Source organism: Amblyomma americanum, chromosome 7 (genome assembly GCF_052857255.1).
Source record: "Amblyomma americanum isolate KBUSLIRL-KWMA chromosome 7, ASM5285725v1, whole genome shotgun sequence".
In the NCBI taxonomy this organism is placed as follows: domain Eukaryota; kingdom Metazoa; phylum Arthropoda; class Arachnida; order Ixodida; family Ixodidae; genus Amblyomma; species Amblyomma americanum.
This window is the reverse complement of record NC_135503.1, coordinates 75,325,798-75,346,724: the sequence shown is the minus strand read 5'-3', so window position 1 is coordinate 75,346,724 and position 20,927 is coordinate 75,325,798. Positions and strand designations below refer to the sequence as shown.

Below are 20,927 nucleotides of genomic sequence, written 5' to 3'. Positions count from 1 at the left end.
ATAAGTTACGAGCATTTAGTTTCACTAGCGCATGCTGCTGAGTTGCTGTTCGCGAAGAGTTGGATTCAAGAGCCCGCGCTGCTTTTTAGATGGGTGCTTATAAGCCAAATTCTAAAAATAAACGAGAGAGGCAAGAAAGGAAAGCCTATAAAGCAGGACTCGAACTAAGGTTCACTGCACTGTTGATTAAACGAACTAATGCGCAGGAAGCAGAAATAAGAAGAGAGCTTTTACAGCATGCAACGCGCATATCAACAGTAGACTACATCACTCAAACAGTGCGTTTATAATTCGCTTGCAGACAGCGAAGAGCGCGCTTCTGGGCTATTTAAAATTCGCCATACTTCGCCAAATCCACCTGCCCAACCCTTAATGCGTTTAATGCAGACAACTACATCACGTGGCTGGCTCGCGCGAATTTTTTTTTTTTCTCCTTCTTCTTGGTCTGTTGGGATAACAGAACTGCGCAGACTGAAATATCAATGCGATGAGGTAGCTTTGTGTTATTATTGTAACCTCATAAGTTCATGGCTGTTTCTCCGTGTGAACAACCTACGCTAAAGAAAAAAAAATTAAAATACACAAAGAGCTGAGTGTTTCCAAGCCTACAGGTAAACAAGGAAGTTTAGAGTCTAGCCCAATCTGACTTCGCTATTAAACATTCAGGACCGAAGCCGCGTCGACAGCTGGCCATGCGGAGGCGACGTTTAAAACGGTCAAAAATATTACAGCCTTGTCAGACGCCCGCAAGAAATTATATTAAGGGCTGGAAGTCTCAAATTTGATAAAGATTTTTTTCCCTATAACGGCCGGTGCCACACGGTGTGAATTTAATGCCATTGGTAGTTATGACTTTAACGCCAGGAACGTATCCAATGTTATTGAGATGCGCCGTTTAATTCACGTTAAAGAGAATTAATTTTTGTTGTCAGCAAATCGCAAAAGTACCAGAAAAATTACGCGTTCGCAGACACGCCGAAGTTTGTTTCATGTTTCGATAAATCTAGCGCCTGTTTCACGCATGATTTCATTACGATGCATCTAATAACGAGATAAAGCTAGTTACTTGATAAAGCGTTCTGGTTGGGTTTTCAACGCAAAAAAAAAAAAAATGTAGACGAGAATATACTTTTCGTTAGAAAATGAATTATGGTTGGCTAATGGCACTGTAAACGGTAATGATACAAATGACGATAAGTTCTTTCATGCAGAACTGCACGGACGACATCAAAATGTGCTGCATGCGTGCGTAATATCATTTCTGGGCTGTCTCTAAAATTACCCGGCACAGTTCTTTGTAAAGCTCTGCCATCACAACAAGCATATGCTGCTGCTTGTAAAATTACAGGGTTGCGAGGTGCGAAGAAAAATCAAAAAGGAAAAATGATTAATTAGTGTGCAGTGTTGATTCTGCTAACTTTTCAAGACTGCGGAAATCCGGTCTGGGAAGGCGCTCAGAAATTAAACTTCCAGCCGCACCGTGTCCTCACACCGGCGGCGTCGCCAGGCCGCGACAACATGTGTTGTCTCGACTGCCACTCGGATCTGTTCATTCTGCCCCCCCCCCCCCCCCCAATGAAAATAAAACAAAGAAATATAAAGAGAGAAAACATATGTTACATTGAAAGTGGATCCATTTGTCTCACTCAGTGCTTGCCGAGGCTTTATTTTTCTGCTGCACGCCTGACGTCCGCGCAGCAGGAGAAGCAGGTGCTCTCGGCAGCACGCGTCGCGAGCGAGTAATTGCGCAGTCTCAAGCTATTAATTATCGTTATGGTTCTTCGTCGCTGCTTCCGTTCGGGGGACGCCTCACTCACTCGCTTCAACGAGTGCTTTCCGTTCCTCGAAAGCCTCGCGACTATAAGAGCTAACAGAATCTTTTTTTTTTTTTCTGGGGGGGGGGGGGGGGGGGGGGGCAGCTGGGCACACGCCATTTCCAGCCGTCCAACTTTGCTCTCTCTCCCACTGGCTCCTTCGCCTTTCTCGATGAAAACACGTCTTTTCTTTTGCTATACGTTCCCTCCTGCTTCGTGTCCAGCTGTGCGACATCGGTGTGGTCGGATGGATCGCCGTCGAAATCGAAGAACAATCGTTCGCGTTCAAGCGCAAAACCGGACAAGTTTTTTGGTGATCCTAGATTTGCATTATTTTCTTTTTTTTAATTGCGTTTCTTTCTCTGATTAAAAGCTGTTTCTGCGCTAGGAAAAGGAAATGTACGCGAATGTCGAAAATGTCGAAAATGGGGACCCAACGAGGGTGGTGTAAAAGTGGCCAGTGGCCAAAAGCGACGCATACAATACTTGTGCTTATGTCATGCTCCCGAACCCGCAAGAAACACGTTTGGCAAAGAAATTAGGGAATGCCGGATGGTGATGGTGGTGGTGGTGGTGGTGAAAACGTGGCTGATATTGACGCCTATGGACCTCCTTTGATACGGGTTCTTGTAAGCGGCTACGTCGCTCTTAATGCTTCTTCCACTTTTTCTGTTGTTTATTGTTTTATGAGACGCGACTATTGTCGCATACCAGATGTCGACTATGGTCAGCTTTTAAGTGCGAAGAGCTCCGAGACCAAACTGATTGAACGAACAAAGCAACGAATATAATTACTTTCGAGCCTGTTGTTTTAGTAATAATAATAATTGGTTTTGGGGGAAAGGAAATGGCGAAAGTATCTGTCTCATATATCGTTGGACACCTGAACCGCGCCATAAGGGAAGGGATAAAGGAGGGAGTGAAAGACGAAAGGAAGAAGAGGTGCCGTAATGGAGGGCTCCGGAATAATTTCGACCACCTGGGGATCTTTAACGTGCACTGGCATCGCACAGCACACGGGCCTGTTGTTTTAGTATTACTTCTTTCGTCATTTCGGAAAAACTAAACTCCACATGACTGCGGTGCATACATCACCTGAAATATATGCAGTATATCTAATGCCCCTATTCATGAGGCTCGATAATCTCCGATTTAGTCCCAAATAATGCTGCCTAGAGAGAGTAATGGATGCCGCTTTCCGTTAAGAAAGGTTAAAAAATATTTTTGTCGGAAAATTTTTTACTCTAGCGCGATTTGCTCTGCTTCGATTCGACCTGCCTCGCAAGAAGCAAATTAACTTGTGCTCAGAAACTTTTTTCGGAAAAATATGTGCTGTGCTTTGCTTCCAGGGTCACTTTTTACCCTCCTTGCAATCAGTCTATAGAGACTCCATTCGCATAACCGGAAGCAATTTAATGCGACAAGAATCATTTCTGCATTTTTTCACCGCTTTTTAATATCGCGAAAATAACTTATGTTTGGGGATGCACAAGAAAGTTTTGGCTTTCTTCGCCAGTTGGCTTTAAGATTTTTATTTAAATTGCCCACAAGATATACATTTTGTTGAAAGTCTTTTTATGTTATGATAGCGCATGCCGGAGCGAGCAGGTTGCGAGGAAAGAAGTTAATATTCTCCTATGTTTACCCTTTTAGTCGGCATGAGATGATTATCGAAGCAAAAAATATGTGAACGGAAATATTTACGCAGAATTTGGCACTCACAAACTTTGGCCGTTTATTTCTCCTAAGCGAAAAGAATCAAGTTTTTCATAAGTTTTTTGATAAGTTTCAAGTGTTCCGTTTTCTGTGCAAAGAATCTAAGCGGGCGACGAAAACCACGCAGATATATATAGTTTCCAGCTGAGAGAAGTGATTTGTATAGTTAAATTTCATCGTTGATATGTCATTTTAAAAAATAAAAATAATTTGCAGTCTTGTCCGGCATAACACAGAACATGGCCACACCAGGAATGTATTATTAGCACTCTGAGAAGCTTGCGTCGAAACGGGTCCAGCTTTCTCGGGCAAAAAATTTGAAAATTGAAAAAGTGTAAGACACTGCCATGAAAATATTGAAGGTAATGGTCCATTAATCAGATATGTAGCAAAATCTTTCTTTTAAAGTGTTTCCATCGATCGCGTCCAGCAGTTAAGACTGCCCTAGAAAACCAATGGCGCACGCTTTTGACGATATCAAAAACGTGAATAAAAAGAAACAAGACTGCCATCGGGTGATCTGGGGCTACATCGATTTTTATAGTGAAATTTTACATTATCTGAAAAAATGCGTTCATAAACAGTTCCTTGCTTAAAAATGCTTTTGTCCAGAAATGCTGGGTATGTCCCACAGAAGCCGATTGTCATTGTTGTTGTCCTCACAACAAATGTCACATACCCACACTGTGGGATCGGCCAGGAATCGGGAGGAATCCGTGAATACATCGAGGATATCTTCTCCTGTCTTTTTTCTTATGTTCATTTGAGGCCATCTGCATAATTTTTGTATTCTGCCTTCTCTAAGTGTGCTCGGACATGAAACCGCGAAGGAACGGATGATGATGATGATGATGAAAACATCTTAATTGGGACTAATGCAAGTAGTCGGTCCTCCTATTACGGGACTCTATTGGACCTTGCAGCTGCTCTTGCCTCTTCGGTCAGCTCCTGCTTAGCTTTCTTCTCGGAGCTGGACAGCATTCCACCCACCGTTCAATCGCCGGTTACTTTATCGTTTCTATTACTGCGTTGTCTTGGCAGGCCCATACCATACCATGTGGTATAGGTCCGCCTCTATGCCACAGTGTGCGCATTGGGGCTTATAGAGTTCTCGGTAGATTGCGCGAACATCCAGTTTCGCGTATTATTTTCTGTCTAGCCTCTAGTGTTGCAGAGTTTCTGAGTATGTGGTCGGCATTTCCGAGCCGTGAAGTGATGAATCATGACGTTTTTCCTCTGTTTTTCTTTGTCTGCTGTTCTTCTACTTCACTTGATACCGCTTTCCCTCCCTCCAAGCTCTCCTAGACACCACGCATAACGTATCTTCCCACGTATACCTGGCCGTGTATGCGGGTCATGCTGATAAAAGCATGGGTGCTGTTTATTTTTAACCAGGCGAGATTGGACACTGATTCTTATCAGCGTTAAATTTATTTCCATGCAATTACGCTGCCCGTCTGCCCAGGGACTAAATAAGAAAAAAAATAAATGAACGGACTTTTAAAAGCTGAAAAAGCAGACGTATAAAGCATTCTGGCATTACGATGGTCGACGCTGTAGCTGGGTCGCAGCAGGCGCCTTTAGACGGTCTCACGACTTGTTCGACTGTCAGCGAAAGTCAGAGCAATACAGTATGCGGCACCATAGAGTGTGCATGAAGTTATTGGCGCTGCTTATTTCAGAATTACTGAGTCGGCACGTCTTGTACGGGCTACAGATATCACGACCGAAGTTAACCAGCAAACATGCAGGAGCCGCCAGGCGTGGCACTGGAGCTCGCCCGGCGACTTCAGGCGGCTTGATAGTGCAGCTCCGCCTCACAGCATGCAGAGAGTGGACGTGCGAGATAAGGCGCCATGTTCTCTTCCTCCCCTACTCTCGTGTCAATTATCAGTCGCTACCTATTGTCGCTCTTGGCCGTGACTGCCGATAACGGGCCTGGAAAATAGCAAGCCGTCTCTCCATAATATCTCGGTCTGTGGTTCATTGCCGACCTGCTTTAGTAGCCAAATCCAGGCCTACAACGCGCACCTGAACAGGGGTGAACTTCAACCGGCACTGTTTGCAGCCTGTTTGAAGCTTTGTCATACGGGTACTCTACTGTAATCGCGCTGCAAAATCAGCGGAAACGCAATAAATTTAGTCGTTTTCCTTACCGATGATACAGAGGGAGCTGGAAGCCTGTGACGCTCCTGTACTGAATCCCATCGGCATTTATTTCAGCTTCGTCGTTTCGAACTCTACCCGAGCACTGGTACCACTGCTGCCATCTATGTCGTCACTGAATTCGACCGCCAACTGATCTCGTTCTTCTGGTAATCCAGGTTACCAGCATAATATTTCTAAATACTATTTGTTTTCTACATCATCGTCAATCGTTTAGTCTTACGTAACTACTATACGAGCTCCGTCCGTCATGCCGTCACTCCTGAGAAACAGAAGGTGTAAAGCTTACGGTTACAGCAAAAATTTTAAATCTGCCGCAAGGTTTCCATGACCAGACTTTAATCAAACTCGCGCATTTGTACCTCTGTCTTCGAACAAACCGTATACAGGTCACTCGCCGTTCATGCTGGTGCGGAAACGGTTGTGATGGAAATCGGTAGAAATGAATCGGCTTAGAAGCGTCCGACGAGTTTGCGTAGCTGTTCGTGCCGCCAACAACACAGCACGTCTGCCTAGACTTCATTTCACCGGACATACTCACGCAGAACACCACCTAAACATTAAGAGCACCGAAGCAAACTCCACAGACACCAACGATACACTGCGCACTCGAATGCGCCGGCTGTCGCCGGCCCATTCCGGAAACGAAGGAAATGCCGAGAGGCGGCGACACCCGTCCAGCTGTCCGGTCCCTATACCATACTCACTGAACGACATAAGATGCAGAGGGATATACTTAAGCAGCAGCGCTACCATTTAATACCATAGGTGTGCACGGGTATCTCGATACGTCGAGATGGGGCGAAGTTCATGGGGGCGAAGCGCTTCATCATCTTCTGGCGGGGGGGTGGATAGTATGGGACAAAACTTTGCACCCCCTTCCCTCCTCCCCCTCTCTGTTTTGCTCTCTGTGCACACATACGCTTAGCGATAAGTCATTTGGAGCGCACTACAGCGCAGCACGGTGGTCATGGACGCAGTGCTACCGTCTGTGCTGTTATCTTTTGCTCCTGCTTTTGTTTTACTGACGCCCTGAGGGCGATCACGATAACACGAGGGCAACACATGAGGAACTTATCTTTACTATCAGCAACAAATGAAACGCGAACATATTAGCTCATGGAGAGGAAATACAAGCGAGCTTCATTAACAGTTCTGAACGTCAGTGTTCGCGCCTATACGAAATGCCACTAGCCTGCTCTAAACTCGGACAGAAGTCAAGAAAAAAGCGGCTCTTCCCCGTCGAAGGCTCCCCTTCCAGCCAATGGCGTCTGTCGATTCTCATAACCTGCTGGTGTGACAATGCAGGTAGTGGAAGATTAAAGGGATAGCCTCCACCCTGCATTGTCGGGGATAGTTGCCTCCCTGCTTTGTCACGCCACTCCCTGCATTGTCACACTATCAAGTTGATGTTAACCGGCCGACGTCATTGGCTGGAAGGGGGTTTTTAGCGGGGAAAAGCCGCTTTTTTCTTGATTTTTATGCTGTTAAGCTTGCTCCGGTTTAATTGCTGTTCCTGTTTAGCTGCCTTATTCGCGTTTCATAGGTTGCTTATAGTACAGTCCTCACTGCGGAAGCAAACCTAGGTTGGTCTTTTTTTGCGTCGCGGAAAACGGCAGTGCCACAAAATGCGCTGGCAACAGAATCAACAGGAGGCAGGCTATATCTCCACGAGGCTCTTGCACCAAAGCTCGTAAGAAGGTTGGCTCTCGAGAAATGGTTCCAGCCCATGTGCTACAAGCCCGGAAACGCATTTTTTTCTTCACTTTTGCGGCAGCGCAGCACCTTCTGTGTTACGCGGTCACGAAAACCTCTCCTGAGTGCCAGGAGGCTTAAGCGCGCAAACTAGGGGCTTAGAAACCTCTTGCTAGCCTTAAGGTGCGTGCGAAACCAAACACCTCTGCTCGGATCAAATCTTGCTGCTATTAATATTTATCGACTTTCAAGGGCGCTCGGACAGCACTACACGGCGTGAAGGAGATAGGAAAAGACAGCACAGGGATGGATTGATTCGAGTGAAAAGTAAAACATGGAGCGCTTGATTCTTTTCTCCTTTCTTTTTTCTTTCTTCGCTCACTTTTTGCCTCACCGGAATGTCTAAACAACCGTTACAGACTGCTGTTGAGCAGTTTGGGGCTCGATTGCCCGCTGTGGCATTAGCATTTTGATAAACGCGAGGTCCAACACACGTGTTACACATATGCACCCATAGTTGTTACAAGTGGCACCTGCATCACCTGCAGGACTTAACCAGCCCATATTGATGCATCGCATTAGCATGAGCAGCGTGCTCCCGTGCACCTAGCAATGTAAAAATAAAGTCCATTTCGGAGCACTGAATAGGTAATAACATGTCTCGGCTTAGTTCCCGCTGGTTAACTAATGACCCGAGGCAGTCGAAAAGGTCTCAGTCTTTGAACTACTAAATTTTTTGTTGCACAGATGCAGCGTAGGCGGGCAAAAATATATTGCAGTCAATACCTTGATCGATAAAGGGATTTTCAGTTCGTACGCCTGGAGGTATATATATCTAGTATTTGCCGAAATATTCTGACGAGGTGGTGAGAACCGTAGGTTAGGCCGGCAGGAAAACGAGAAAATGCTTCAAGAGAGGTGAACTCGCACCCTCATGTTCGGAAACAAAATAGCCGTCGCTCTCGGTTGTGCTCAATTTAAAGGTGACCACAAATTTTCCAGATATGAGGCCTCTAACACACCTACGGCAATGTCGAACATCGTAGGAGTAGCTTGTCTACAATGATTTCTAGGTCGCCTCCTGGAATGAACAACAAATTGACAGAACCGCGTACAGGCCTCTTTGAAAAAATAACACGAAAAAAGAAAATTATATAGCCTCGGCGCATTATGAGTACACCAGCATTCTTCCATTGCACCTCCTTTGAAAAGCGGGCACTGGGCCTGAATTGAACTTGGGAACTCGTGTTTGTGCTAAGCATTCGAACGTAAAGACAATGAGCTGTCGTAGTGGAATTAAATGCATTAAGCTTCAAAAACGAGATCAGTGGGCGTCAGTACTACTCACAACTGCACCGAAATAGGGGACGCAGAAATTTCACACTCAAAAACTCAATTGCCCAAGATGAAAAAAAAAGGAAAAATGATCGAAAGTTTGTTTTCGAGAGAAGCTCTTCTCTTCACTGTAATACAGCAGTCCTACGGGGTGAAGAAGCCATCCGTGTACTGGGCCTTAGGTGGGCCCAAACATACCCATGTATTTCAGGATTTAACACCTGTTTTCCCACCAGTAATTTTGTGTTTGTTTTATACTGAACTAGAATAACGATTTTGAAGTCATGGACATTTTTATTGTTACATTTTTTTCGGTACCATAACTGTTTTTTGGCTTTGAAAGACTATCTCGCTTCTAGAATGGCGTATACTGCGTTGATATGCGCCATTTTGATTCAGTAACTTTGCGTGTTTGTGCCAATAAAGCTCTAAAATTTTAGCCTTCTATTTCTTCTAGTTTTATTATAATAATGTGTCAAATGTAACAAGCGAAATTTTAAGGTCATCATCCTCAGTCTGACTATGCCCAGCGCAAGGCCTCTCTCATATCGCTGCAATTAACCCTGTCCTGTGTCAGTTGCGGCCACCCTATCCTCGCAAACTTCCTAATCTCATCCACCCACCCAACTTTCAGCCGCCCCCTGCTACGCTTGCCTTCTCTTGGAACTCAGTCCGTTACGCTTGACGACCATCAGATACCGTGCTTTTGCATTACATGTCCTGCCCAAGCACATAACTTCTGCTTGGTTTCGACTAAGATGTCATTAACCCGCGTTTGTTCACTGACCCTGCATGTCTCTTAATATTGCACCTATTATTTTCCTTTCCATAGCTCACTGCGTTGTCTCTAGTTAAAGTTGAACCCTTTCATTAGCCTCCATGTTTCCGCCTCATAGGTTAGCACCGTTAATATACAAGTTTTAAATACATCTATTGAGGGATATTGGTAAACTGATATTTACGATCCGAGAGAACCTGGCAAATGCTCTCAAGGCCATTCTTATTCTTAGGTATTTCACTCTAGTCACCCAGATCTACAGTCACTACCTGCCCTAAGCATACGTATGCCCTTACCACTTCCAGCACCTCGCAAGTAATTGTAAGCTGCTGTTCCATTCCGAGACTGTTGAACATTACTTTGGTTTTCTGCATAATATTTTCGTACCAACCGTTCTGCTCTGCTGTCTAATTCATTGATCATGCTTCGCAGTACATTCTATTAGTGAAGTAACAAGGCAATGTCATCAGCGAATCGTAGATTAATAAGGTATTCTCTGTTAACTCTTATTCCCAACTGTTCCTAATTCAGGTCTTTGAATACCTCTTGCAAACAGGCGGTGAAAGGCGTGGGAGAGAATGTGTCTCGCTGCCTCACGCATTTCCTTATTGTAATTTTATTGCTGACTTTGGAGGACTATGGTGCCTGCGCAGCCGTTATAGATATCTTCAAATATTTTTGACATAAGGAACTTCTACACCCTGATTACGCAATGCCTGTATGACTGCTGAGGTTCCCACTGCGTCGAATGCTTTTTCGTAATCAATGAAGGCTATATATACCGGTTGGTTATATTCTGCGCATTTCTCCATCACCTGATTGATAGTGTGAATATAGTCTATTTATATAGTATATGGTTGTCCTGATTCTACTAACGATTACTTTTGTAAATACTTCGTCGCAACGGTGAGTAAGCTGATCGGTCTGTCATTTTTCAATTCCTTGACGGCTTCCTAATTATGGACTAACGCGATGTCAGCGTTCTTCCATGCTTCCAGTACGCCCGAGGTCATCAGGCATTGCGCGCGCAGGGTGGCTAGTCTTTCTGCGTCCTTCAACAGATATGCTGTTACGTGGTCCTCAACAGCTGCTTTTTCCCTTTGCATTGCTCCTAAGGCTTTCTTTAGCTTACTTCGTAGTTCGTTGCTGGTGAGATGTCCCTTTGTTGTGCGCTACTGCCACTCTCATCAACGCCCTAATTACATTGGCTATTTTATATATCTATGTAAAACTCTTTGACTACTTTAACTACCTTATCTATATTGATAATGACAATGCCTCTTTGTCTCTTAAAGCATATATATGGCTTTTACCTATGCCTAGTTTCCTCTTCACCGCTTTTAGACTACCTTCTTTCTTTAGAGCATGCTCGATTCTCTCCACATTTAACTTCTTTATGTCGGCTACCATACGCTTATTTCTTCTATATCTTCTAAAGCTCTGCCAGTTCTATTCTGTCTGTGCGGTTATAGGCTTTCATGCTCTGGTGTTTCTTAATCAGATCTTTAGTCTCCTGAGATAGCTTGCCGGTATCCTGTCTTACCAACCTACCGCCTACTTCTACGGTGCACTCCGTACTGATAGCTGTGACATTATAGTTAATTGCTCGAACACCAATGTCGCCGTCCTCAGATAAAGCCGAATATCTGTTCTGCAGTGATGTCGCGAATTCTTCTACATTCACTCTTACGGATAACTCGTTGATGAGCGTCGGCCTAACAAGTTATCGTTCTTTCTTTTCCTCCTTTCTGTCATATTTTGCAATATTTAAGGTTAAAGGCAAAATGTGTACCGTCTTTGCCAAATGTAACCAGGCTGCCCGGTTTGCTTCTCACTTGTATAGCGGAACCGTTATCGCACCCATCAAGCTATAAATCACTGCGTGCTAAGGAGAGCCCTTTCCCTCACCTTCCAATACCTTTTTGGTTTTTAGGGAAGCCCTAGGGGCTCCACTATATTAGAGAGAAGCAAACCATGTAGCCTGGTGACTTTTGGCCAAGATTGCAGTTACATTTAAGTCTCGGAAGAGACAAATTTCGCTGAAACATATTTTTATTAGCCACCAGCCATGCAGTAAATAGCAGTGACACATTTACGCATATTTCCTTGTCAGTTTGCTTCTATGGCCACTTCGTGATCTCTCCAAGTGAGGTCAACCGAGCACTCAGGTAGTCAACCGAACTTCGTAAATTTAGCCTCATCGGTCAACTAGCACGACTTCACATTGCCCCCAAAAGCAAGCAGAAAGCGACATCATCACGATGAAAGTACAGCGCCGCTGTCTTCCTCACTTGTAACCCGATTCTTCTCTCCCCTGCTACTCCTCACTCGCCACCGTCACAGACGAACGCCACCGGCGCCACATTTACCGTGAACATGTATCGCACGCAACTGTCGAAGTAATGCCAGCGTTAGGACATTATGAAGCAGACATTAAGGCGTAGTTGGTGTTACATCAACGAAGGGAACTGCACTTGTACAACGGCTGATTCCATAAATCTATCGTTAGAGATTTAACGTAATAAAAATTTAAGCCCCTTTCGGCCCTACTTCGCACAACCTTGATCCGCTCTCTCAAACTACGGGAATACATACTCTCGGGGTGTTCCTCGCAGAGGTATGTTATACTATTAAGTTAGTGTCAAAGTCTTCAGACGGCACGCATGCCAGCAGCTGGGCTGTTCAGCGGCCTTTTCTTGTCTTCAGGCTCAGGGCACCGCAAGCAAGCGCCATCTGTGGAGAGTAATCTCCGGAATGTATTGTTCTCCGAGGCTTCTAAACGCCTGTACCTCCCGCACGCTGCGAAGAATCGTGCCTTTTTCTTTGTTTGTGAATCCGATGAGCGGCTGATATCCCCAGTGTTATTTTCCTTCGCTCTAATCATTCCTATCTTTGTCTTCTTGTTTTCGCAGTTCTCCCGGCATAATGAACAAGAGAACAGGTTTCAATTAACAGGCTGGAAGCGTACGCGGAAGCCTTTTCGACGGATGGTTGCTCCGCTCACCATGGCATTAAGAAGACTGAACGCGCTTCGTCAGTGATGCAGAACAAGTAAGTTTGAAGCCCCGGCTCCCTCGCGCCAGACGTCTTTGTTCGCCGAAGTTTGCAGAGCTCTGAAAGGGCCGTACTGGAATGATGTCGTCGCCTGATTTGCCACGCGGTCGGTTGATTGAACTCCTTCAGCACTGCTATGTTCCGCATGTGTTCTTCACTAATGTATGCTGATTGAATTTACTCTCCTGGGTTAACGTATCATGAAAGTTGTGCTGAGGAAATAAAGCACTAGCGACACGCTATTATCGTGCAAATTAAAAACGCCGAGCCCTAGCGCTTGGTGTCAGACTCTATCTCTCGTCGTAAAACAAAGTAAGATTTAAGAAGGCACATGCTGTAAGCATTCTCTTCACACCTCTTTTTATTAAAGCCCTCTAAAGATGACGATCAGTCTTTGAAAGAGGAATACAGCTAGGCTGAGGCGCGAGCAGAACACTTTTGCAAAGTGCGTTACCATGATAATGACTCAAAGTGTTTTATGTTTTTTGTACGCAGAACTGGTTGGCAATACGAGTGCATGAACTCGGCTAACTAAATGCGATGGACTGCCCGGATCCATCCATTGTGCCCTGAAAAAATTTGTAGTAAAGCGCGAGATGGGACGGTGGGTGAGCGAGATGCTTGATTAAGAGCGCAAAACACACATAAAAACGATCTATGTGCGCCACACGGTAATAATGGGTCCTTTAAACAACCCAAAAGACGCGGACGCAGAAGGGACACACCCTTCAGCGTCCGCGTGTTTTGGGCTGTTTAAAAGAAGTATGAACCACCAACTAGCCCGCACGTCTACCGTTGTAATAATATGATGTTAAAAATCTAAGCACTAGTAGCGCCAGAAAAATCGTTCGGCTTATTTCCTCTCATCATTCTGAACCCTTCGTATTATTTTAGCAATAACATTGTTCATCAACAAACTAAGCCTATTAGAATATTGTGACAAGCCGTACTGTGCCGCGCAGCTCTGAAAACCTCCATTTCGCTTCCTTCCCCCCCCCCCCCCCCCCTCTCAATATCTTGGCTGCTTCCTCCTGCATAAATCTTCGTGATTTTTTTTTTCGTCTCACTGTTCTGCTTTGTTCTTACACTTCTCGTCTCTACAGCCCTTAGTGAGATGAACACCATATTCCTGCTTCTGTTTGTCGTCTGGACGGTGCTGTTCACAACACGCCACGTGACGCGTCGAAAGGACTCGCTCACCGAGGAGGAAAGCCGGTATGTAAGGATGCAGCGCCTGCTTTCCTGTACACGAACTCCTTTCATTGATGTAACGTAGAACGAACGGAGCTTGCTTGAAAGGAAAACAAAACTTTTATCAAAGTAGCGAAACTTGTTGATTGCGCAGGGATGCCGCGAGTAGAATCTCCTAATGCAAAGAATATTTTTCAGTCTCCATGTGAGACACCGGAACTATTAAGTAGAACGATTTGTTTCTGAGCTAGTTGGTAGTTCATGATGCAAGAGAAATACAACCGACAAATAAACGCCGCACAGTAAAGAACACACACACACAATGCTGACATGCCTTGTGTACGTATCTTCTTGACTGTGGGTCGCTTATTTCTCGGCTGTAGTTCATTTAACAACAAAAAATTGGCTTCTTAAAGCCTAGGAGGTTTCCAACCTCCTCTTGTCATACCGCGAGCGGTCAGAAATTGAGCATGTGCTGCTACTACCAGGTGCTGGCGACGCTCAGCCGAGGGACGGGGCTTGAGCTAACTTCCCTCTATTTTTTTTACAATGGTTTATTTTTTCTTCCTGTCTTCTCTCACTTCCTTCTTCCATTTTTCCTTGTCTCTCTCTATGGTTATTACTTAATAACAATAATAATAATAATAATATTAATAATAATATTAATAATAATAATAATAATAATAATAATAATAATAATAATAATAATAATAATAATAATAATAATAATAATAATAATAATAATAATAATAATAATAATAATAATTGGTCTTGGGGGAAAGGAAATGGCGCAGTATCTGTCTCATATATCGTTGGACACCTGAACCGCGCCGTAAGGGAAGGGATAAAGGAGGGAGTGAAAGAAGAAAGGAAGAAAGAGGTGCCGTAGTGGAGGGCTTCGGAATAATTTCGACCACCTGGGGATCTTTAACGTGCACTGACATCGCACAGCATACGGGCGCCTTAGTGTTTTTCAGCCATAAGAACGCAGCCACCGTTTTTATGGAGGAAAAACGCTAAGGCGTCCGTGTGCTGTGCTGTTTCTAATTTTTCTTGCCTTCCCTTTAGCTGAGCTTTTTTTCCTCTTACATCTTTCTGACTCTCCTCCCCCTTTGGTGGCGCAGTAGCTCTTGACAGCCGCGGCCGTCGCCGCCAGACTATAACTGCACAAGAAAGGTATCGACGATGAAATTGCGGATAATTACGGGTAAACAATGCACCCTGGGACAGTAATTCATTCGCACACGTAACCAGTTTTAAGTGTCCCTGTACAATTTTTCGCTATGACAGTCCTTCGTTCGAAACTCTTTCGCAAACTAACCTCCAATTTGACTGTCACATGTGAACTATATGCAACGAGAAATCGTATGACACCACCCGAAATGCTATACAGCAAATGGTTCCGTCCCAATTTTGGTACGAATGTCGTGAAAACTGGTGCCACAAGGAGGTCGGCCAGTGGATACTATATATAGACTAACGGCATGTATAGGATTGCCTGCAGTGGGGGATCTCGGCTTGCTGTGTGCATCATACGGCCGCTCGATGACGTGATGCTATTTTTCTTGCAATCGCTGGGGTTTTCTATACCATCTCGAGTAACGCACACTCACACGCCGCTGGCCTTTCTCTTAATGGGACTAGTAATGCGTTCGCATGTATAAACGCTATGGGCAATATAACGGCGCACAACGTCGCATCGGGTTTCACCAAACTCGGCGCCTTTCTCCTATAGTATAGTAATGCCGAAAGTTAGGTGAGTTCGTTATTCGCTTTTTGGAACTTTGCACCAGCGTCAAGAACGCAGACATAGAAGTTATATAGCCCATAAGAGAACCGCAGGACATCAACTAGTTCTTTACTGCAGAATGAGACACATATAAAGAAACACAAGCAACAGCATGGAAAATAGGAGTTGTTACGATGTTCCACTCTCGTGCAGAAATTGCTGCGTGGTCTAAATTAGTGGCAGGTGCCTGAACGATAGGTTTCGAAAGCACCGCGATGCAGTGCAAGACTATAGGGGCGGCTGGCCACCTAGCTGAACATTGCGAAAAATGCCGGATATTTCAGACACAGTTTAACGCCACACTGATCTGTGCAAAGGGAAGCGCACAGCTAAGTAGAGAGATTTTGGAATCATCTTGGGACAAAAAACAAGCTGATAACTGTACTGCTTCTCTGGCGCTATCAAGGAAAGAAACTGCATGTTTAGGTACCTCTTGGTGCGGTGGGCACTTGGGCTAGCCAGCCACTCACGTTGCCCCTTATTCGTCACCACCCCACATTGCGTTTTTGTTTTTTCGTTCGGTAAAGAACCGATTGATAACCAGAGATTTTGGTTGGCTGCCCTCAAATAAAGTTGGCACACACCCACTGCGCGGGAGTGGACAAGACACGGGTGGTGAACTGCAGGAAACAGGAGCCTTTTTTAGAGGGGAAGAAAGGAGTAATAATAAGGTTTTTCTGTGAGTTAAATTTCTTCATCTTTGTCGTCGTCTTTCACGCTGGGGCAAAGTCTGGGGGCCTTTATCCTCTCGATGCGCGCATACCTCCTCGAGAGTCTTAAAAGTCTCTTTAACAGGCTTAAAGAGCCTGTATATTGTAGTCAAGAAGGCAGGAAGACATTGAAGACAGGTAAGGCAAGTCAAGCATGTACGTATTGTCACGAAGCTCATCATTTCTACGCATACACCGCTCCTTCATCACAGGGTGAAAAGTTTTCGGCGCATGCACATTAAACATATCTCTCGCAAACAACTGCATTTTTTTTTTCTGAAGGAGCCTGCCTGAAACAAATTGTACAGGAGGCAAAAACCAGCAAGTGAAATGAAGAATTCCGCTTTAAATCTTGCTTTTGGCATTCTTGCAGACGAGTGGCTCCATCGCAGTAACAGCGGTATCGGCGGATGTTTCTTTAATCACTGCCGACTTCCATGAAGAACAGAGTTTTAAAACTTGCCCACGATGCTGAGAAATAGAACGAGCGCTGTCGTTGTCGTAAATTACTTATAAGTGAACATAATGCACACTGACAAGTATACAGGTTTCTTGACGTAAAAGGGGCCAAAATAAAATGCCATTCTTTTTCATTCTTTATCAAAAAGATGTGAGGAAGTAGTAGTGCCAGACTCCTTTCTCTAGAGAGTATCGCTTTCTGACGGAAGATTGGGCTCTTGCCATTCAGTTGCGATCCTTAACAAGCAAAACAAGCTCAGCTATTTCACAAGGCACAAAAAGACTGTTCAAAGTTCAAACCAGAAGTGAACCAATATTATGCTGTCGTGGGCGCCCGACAAGTCCTTCTACTATGCAGGAATTCTTTTCCGCTAAACGCTGGTCTTAGAGCGGGTATTCCTGTCCACATGTACGGCTTCGCTCAGTGTCGTCAACAGTTGAATGCTTATGGAGATTCATTTTCTCTTCCTTTTCTCCAACTTGCTCTTCTTGTGCAGGAAGCTCGATGAACCCCTGTTCTTGACACCGCTTCTGGAGAGCAACGGCACGGAGCAGGCGCGGCGCCTGAGTAGGGTCACTCTCTTCGAAGAGTACGGCGTCGAAGCGCACTCGGGCTACGTCACGGTCGACAAGGGCTACGGCAGCCATCTTTTCTTTCTCCTGACAAAGGCGAAGGTATGCGTCTTCGACCTGGCACAACGACGAACGCTCGCTGCCTGGCACAGTGGGGAAGGGAGTGCGGTTTTATTTTCTAGAGGTGCACTCATGCCAGTGAACTTTTGCACGTAGCATAAGCTTGAGTTGACTCATTGTTCGGGCGTCGAGCACGGGCAGTGCTGGAGCCGATCGCCGGTTTTTGTGCCAGATAAGTATCTATAGGACTTAAAACAAGGAGAGAAATTGGTACATGCATGCAACTCTAATGATCTTCACAGCGAAAATGGCACCGCTGTTTGCGATTAACTAGCTCCAAGAGAAATATATGTACTTCTCGCCATGTTTGATCATGAATTCGCCACCCGGCACAACAAAAAAAAAACAGATAAGCTCATGTTCTAACTACGGGGCCGATCAGTCATTCGGAAATTGACTAAATCGTTTGTTTGTTTTTATTTCTTTAGGGAAACGGTTTTATGAAGGCAGCGATATTCACCACAGGAATTGTGTGAAGGCTCCTTACTGAAAAACAAAAAGAAACCTATCATAAACGATCGTTCAGGTGTTGGCAATGCAAAACTGAAGACGGGAACGAAAGGTGAAATTTGTGAACGATGATAAGTTTCGAAACAATGTGCTGTAGTCAAAACATTATTGTCGTTATATTTGAAGTTCAAGCGCTAGAAAAGTAGTTTTTGCATGAATGAAATCATGTAACTCAGTGCTTAATAACTTGATTCACCGATTTGTTGCGAACTAAAGGGCTGAAAATGCAAGTGAGGACGATACAGTGCGTTGTAGGGGATGGCATAAAGTTATGTAGGGGGTTCAAATTAAGAAGTTTGCGGGGATACGGTGGGCGCAGCAGGCAAAGGACGGGATTAATTGGAAAGACACGGAAGAGGCCTTTGCCCTACAGTAGACTGCGTATTCATGATGATGATTATGATGATTTCATTGTTCAGTTTACGCAAAAAGAGCCCCAATAATTTTCAAAGAAACAGCTGTTGATATGGCCAACTTTCAGATAAGTTTCTGCCACTCCCTCTGTTGCGTGGTGAAAGAATCGAGGGTGCATAGCAGATCGAGGCAACATAACTTGCTTGCAAGAGAGCTTAACGTCGCCAACTATTCAAAGATAAGATAGTCTTGCCAATCTATCGAAGCCCATCCAACAGCCAACGAGGGACTGACTGCGCAGGAAAGACGGTTCAGAGGGCCTTCCCCTAAACGACTTCAAGGAATACCTGAAAGCTTAGCGAGGATCAGCGGTGAGTCCGATGCTCAATAATGCGGAGGGCCCTCGTCCGCTCGTCTACGGTGGCGCCACCTGGTCGCATCAGCTGCCACTGCGACGCCCGTGTACTTACCTTATAGTATGCTTCCGTCTGCAACAGATCGACATCAGTTTTGTTTAGATGAGCGAAAAAGGGCAAAGTTTTATTCTGTTTTTTGAGGTTAAGCATATTGCGGAGAAAAAATTCCAGCTAGGGGCTGAATATTTACACGACGTAATTACTGGCGCAAAAAAAAAGAAATACATCAACCACGGAACCAGACCGACAGGACGTGGGGTAGACGTCGACTCGTATGTCCTGTCGCTCTCTCGTTACTTGATCCATGATCTGGCAATTATGTCGTGTGGTTCTGATTATCAGCAAGTCTAGCTCTCTCCTTTGAGAGAATCTTCGCCGTATACGGTCATCAATTGTTACCACAATGACCTCGCATTCTTCACGATCCGTAGGCCACATTTACGATCCATAGGCGAACATTTACAAGTATGAGTTTATATAAATGCTTCCGTAATCTTCAGCTTACGTTAAACCTCAGACCATTCACCATTTCTCTCATCTATTTATTCTGTAATGAATGCACCCTCTCCATTCATCCGTTTATTATGATATTTGGAATGTTGACGGTTAGGCGCATTCTGGCACATGACAATAGTTTCCAGATAATAATGCACTGCCGGCTCGGCGTTATAATACATAAAGCAATGCGCAATTCGGGTACAAATATCCCCGATCGTCGTATTAAGTCCTCTACAATTTATAAAAAAGAAATGACGAGTTTAGACAAAGGTTGTTTTTGCCCGTATATTATCCTGCCAAACGTACACAAAGTGAGGATATTATTGTTGTCAATATCTTAAATACCTAATGTCAATAACAACTTTTCAAACCCAGCAGTTGGTATCGTGTCCAACATTTCTAGACAAAAATTTTTAATATTGAAAAATTATAAAGTGCTGTTATAGAAATACTGAAGGTCCATTCTTCCGATGTGTAGCAAAAACTTTATTTTAAATGTTTTCTTCGCTCGCATGGAGCAGTTAAGACTGCCATAGAAATCCAATGGGGAGCGCTTTTGCTATTAGAAAAAACGTTTGTAGCACCCTCTCTTGGGCGGTGCCGACAACCCGGCTAGCGCGCGCCACCCTGCGAAGAGAATAAAGACGGCACCTGGTCGAGGCTCGTGCAGCCACGGCTGGCAGTTCTGTTCTGGTGTCGGTTCGTAGCAGTGGTCTCGTTTCTTTCACTATTGAGGCGTTAAGCCTACATTGGTGACCTAGGACGAGCCATGACCGATCCCGCAACATCCACGCAGCAGGATTCGCGTCCGCAGGACGTCTCGTCGCTGCAGGTTCGCCTTCCACCTTTCTGGCCCCAGAACCCGCAAGTTTGGTTCCACCAGGTTGAGGCGCAATTTTGCCTAGCCCGCATCACGTCGGAGACGACGCTCTACTACCATGTTGCCTAAAGCCTGCCTCCTGACGTTTCCGGTGAGCTCTCCGACGTTCTCTCCGCCCCCATGGGTGCTACACCATATCAGCACCTGAAAACCAAGGTGCTGGAGAGATTTATGCCGTCAGACCGCACCTGCCTCCAGCAGCTCCTTACCAGGGAAGACCTTGGCGCCCCTCCCAGCTTCTGCGCCGCATGCAACAGCTTCTCGGGGAGCGCGACATCACCAACCCCTCCGCGTTGCTTCGAGAGCTTTTCCTCCAACGCCTTCCCCAGCCCATCCGCCTCGTACTTGCGGCGGCCGGTGAAGTCATCCTCGACCGCCTGGCTGAGCTCGCCGATAACGTTCATGAGGCCACCTCCCCGTCCGTCACTGCTGTTTTGCCGCCAAGAGACCTAGCGATTTCGCGCCTTGAAGCCCGTCTCGAGGAGCTTGCCGCCTCAGTCGCCTCATTCCGGAGCCGACCTCTGGAGACCCGTCCGTCTCGTCTTGATCATCGCACTCTTTCGCGCTCACGTCAAGCTCGGAGTCCCAGCCCTACATCTCTCTGCTGGTACCACAGGCGTTTTCGCCACCGGGCCACGAAGTGTACACCGCCCTGTTCGTGGCCGGGAAACGCCCGCCGGGATCACTAACGGCGGCGTGTGGCTCCCCCAGTCATTCGAGCCGCCTGTTCATGGTCACTGACAAGTTCTCCGGCACCCGGTTTCTTATCGACACGGGCGCGGAAATTAGCGTGGTTCCACCGACTAAGGCAGATCGTTCCAAGCCATCAGGACTGTCGCTCCGTGCTGCCAACGCCTCGTCTATACCCA

The 20,927-nt window shown here is 45.5% G+C and overlaps 1 protein-coding gene across 4 annotated transcripts in view; it reads left to right on the top strand.

The window, feature by feature from the left end:
* Positions 1–20,927, top strand: part of LOC144099317 (venom serine carboxypeptidase-like) — a 33,399-nt gene that overhangs the window by 1,222 nt on the left and 11,250 nt on the right. Inside the window, exons 2-4 of one of the 4 annotated variants that reach the window (XM_077632533.1) lie at positions 12,417–12,555; positions 13,662–13,773; positions 17,205–17,382. In XM_077632533.1, coding sequence (XP_077488659.1) covers positions 13,673–13,773; positions 17,205–17,382 — 279 coding nt within the window. In that variant the 5' untranslated portion in view covers positions 12,417–12,555; positions 13,662–13,672. The remainder of the gene's footprint in view (positions 1–12,416; positions 12,556–13,661; positions 13,774–17,204; positions 17,383–20,927) is intronic. The other 3 variants (XM_077632535.1, XM_077632534.1, XM_077632532.1) reach the window with 3 other exon arrangements.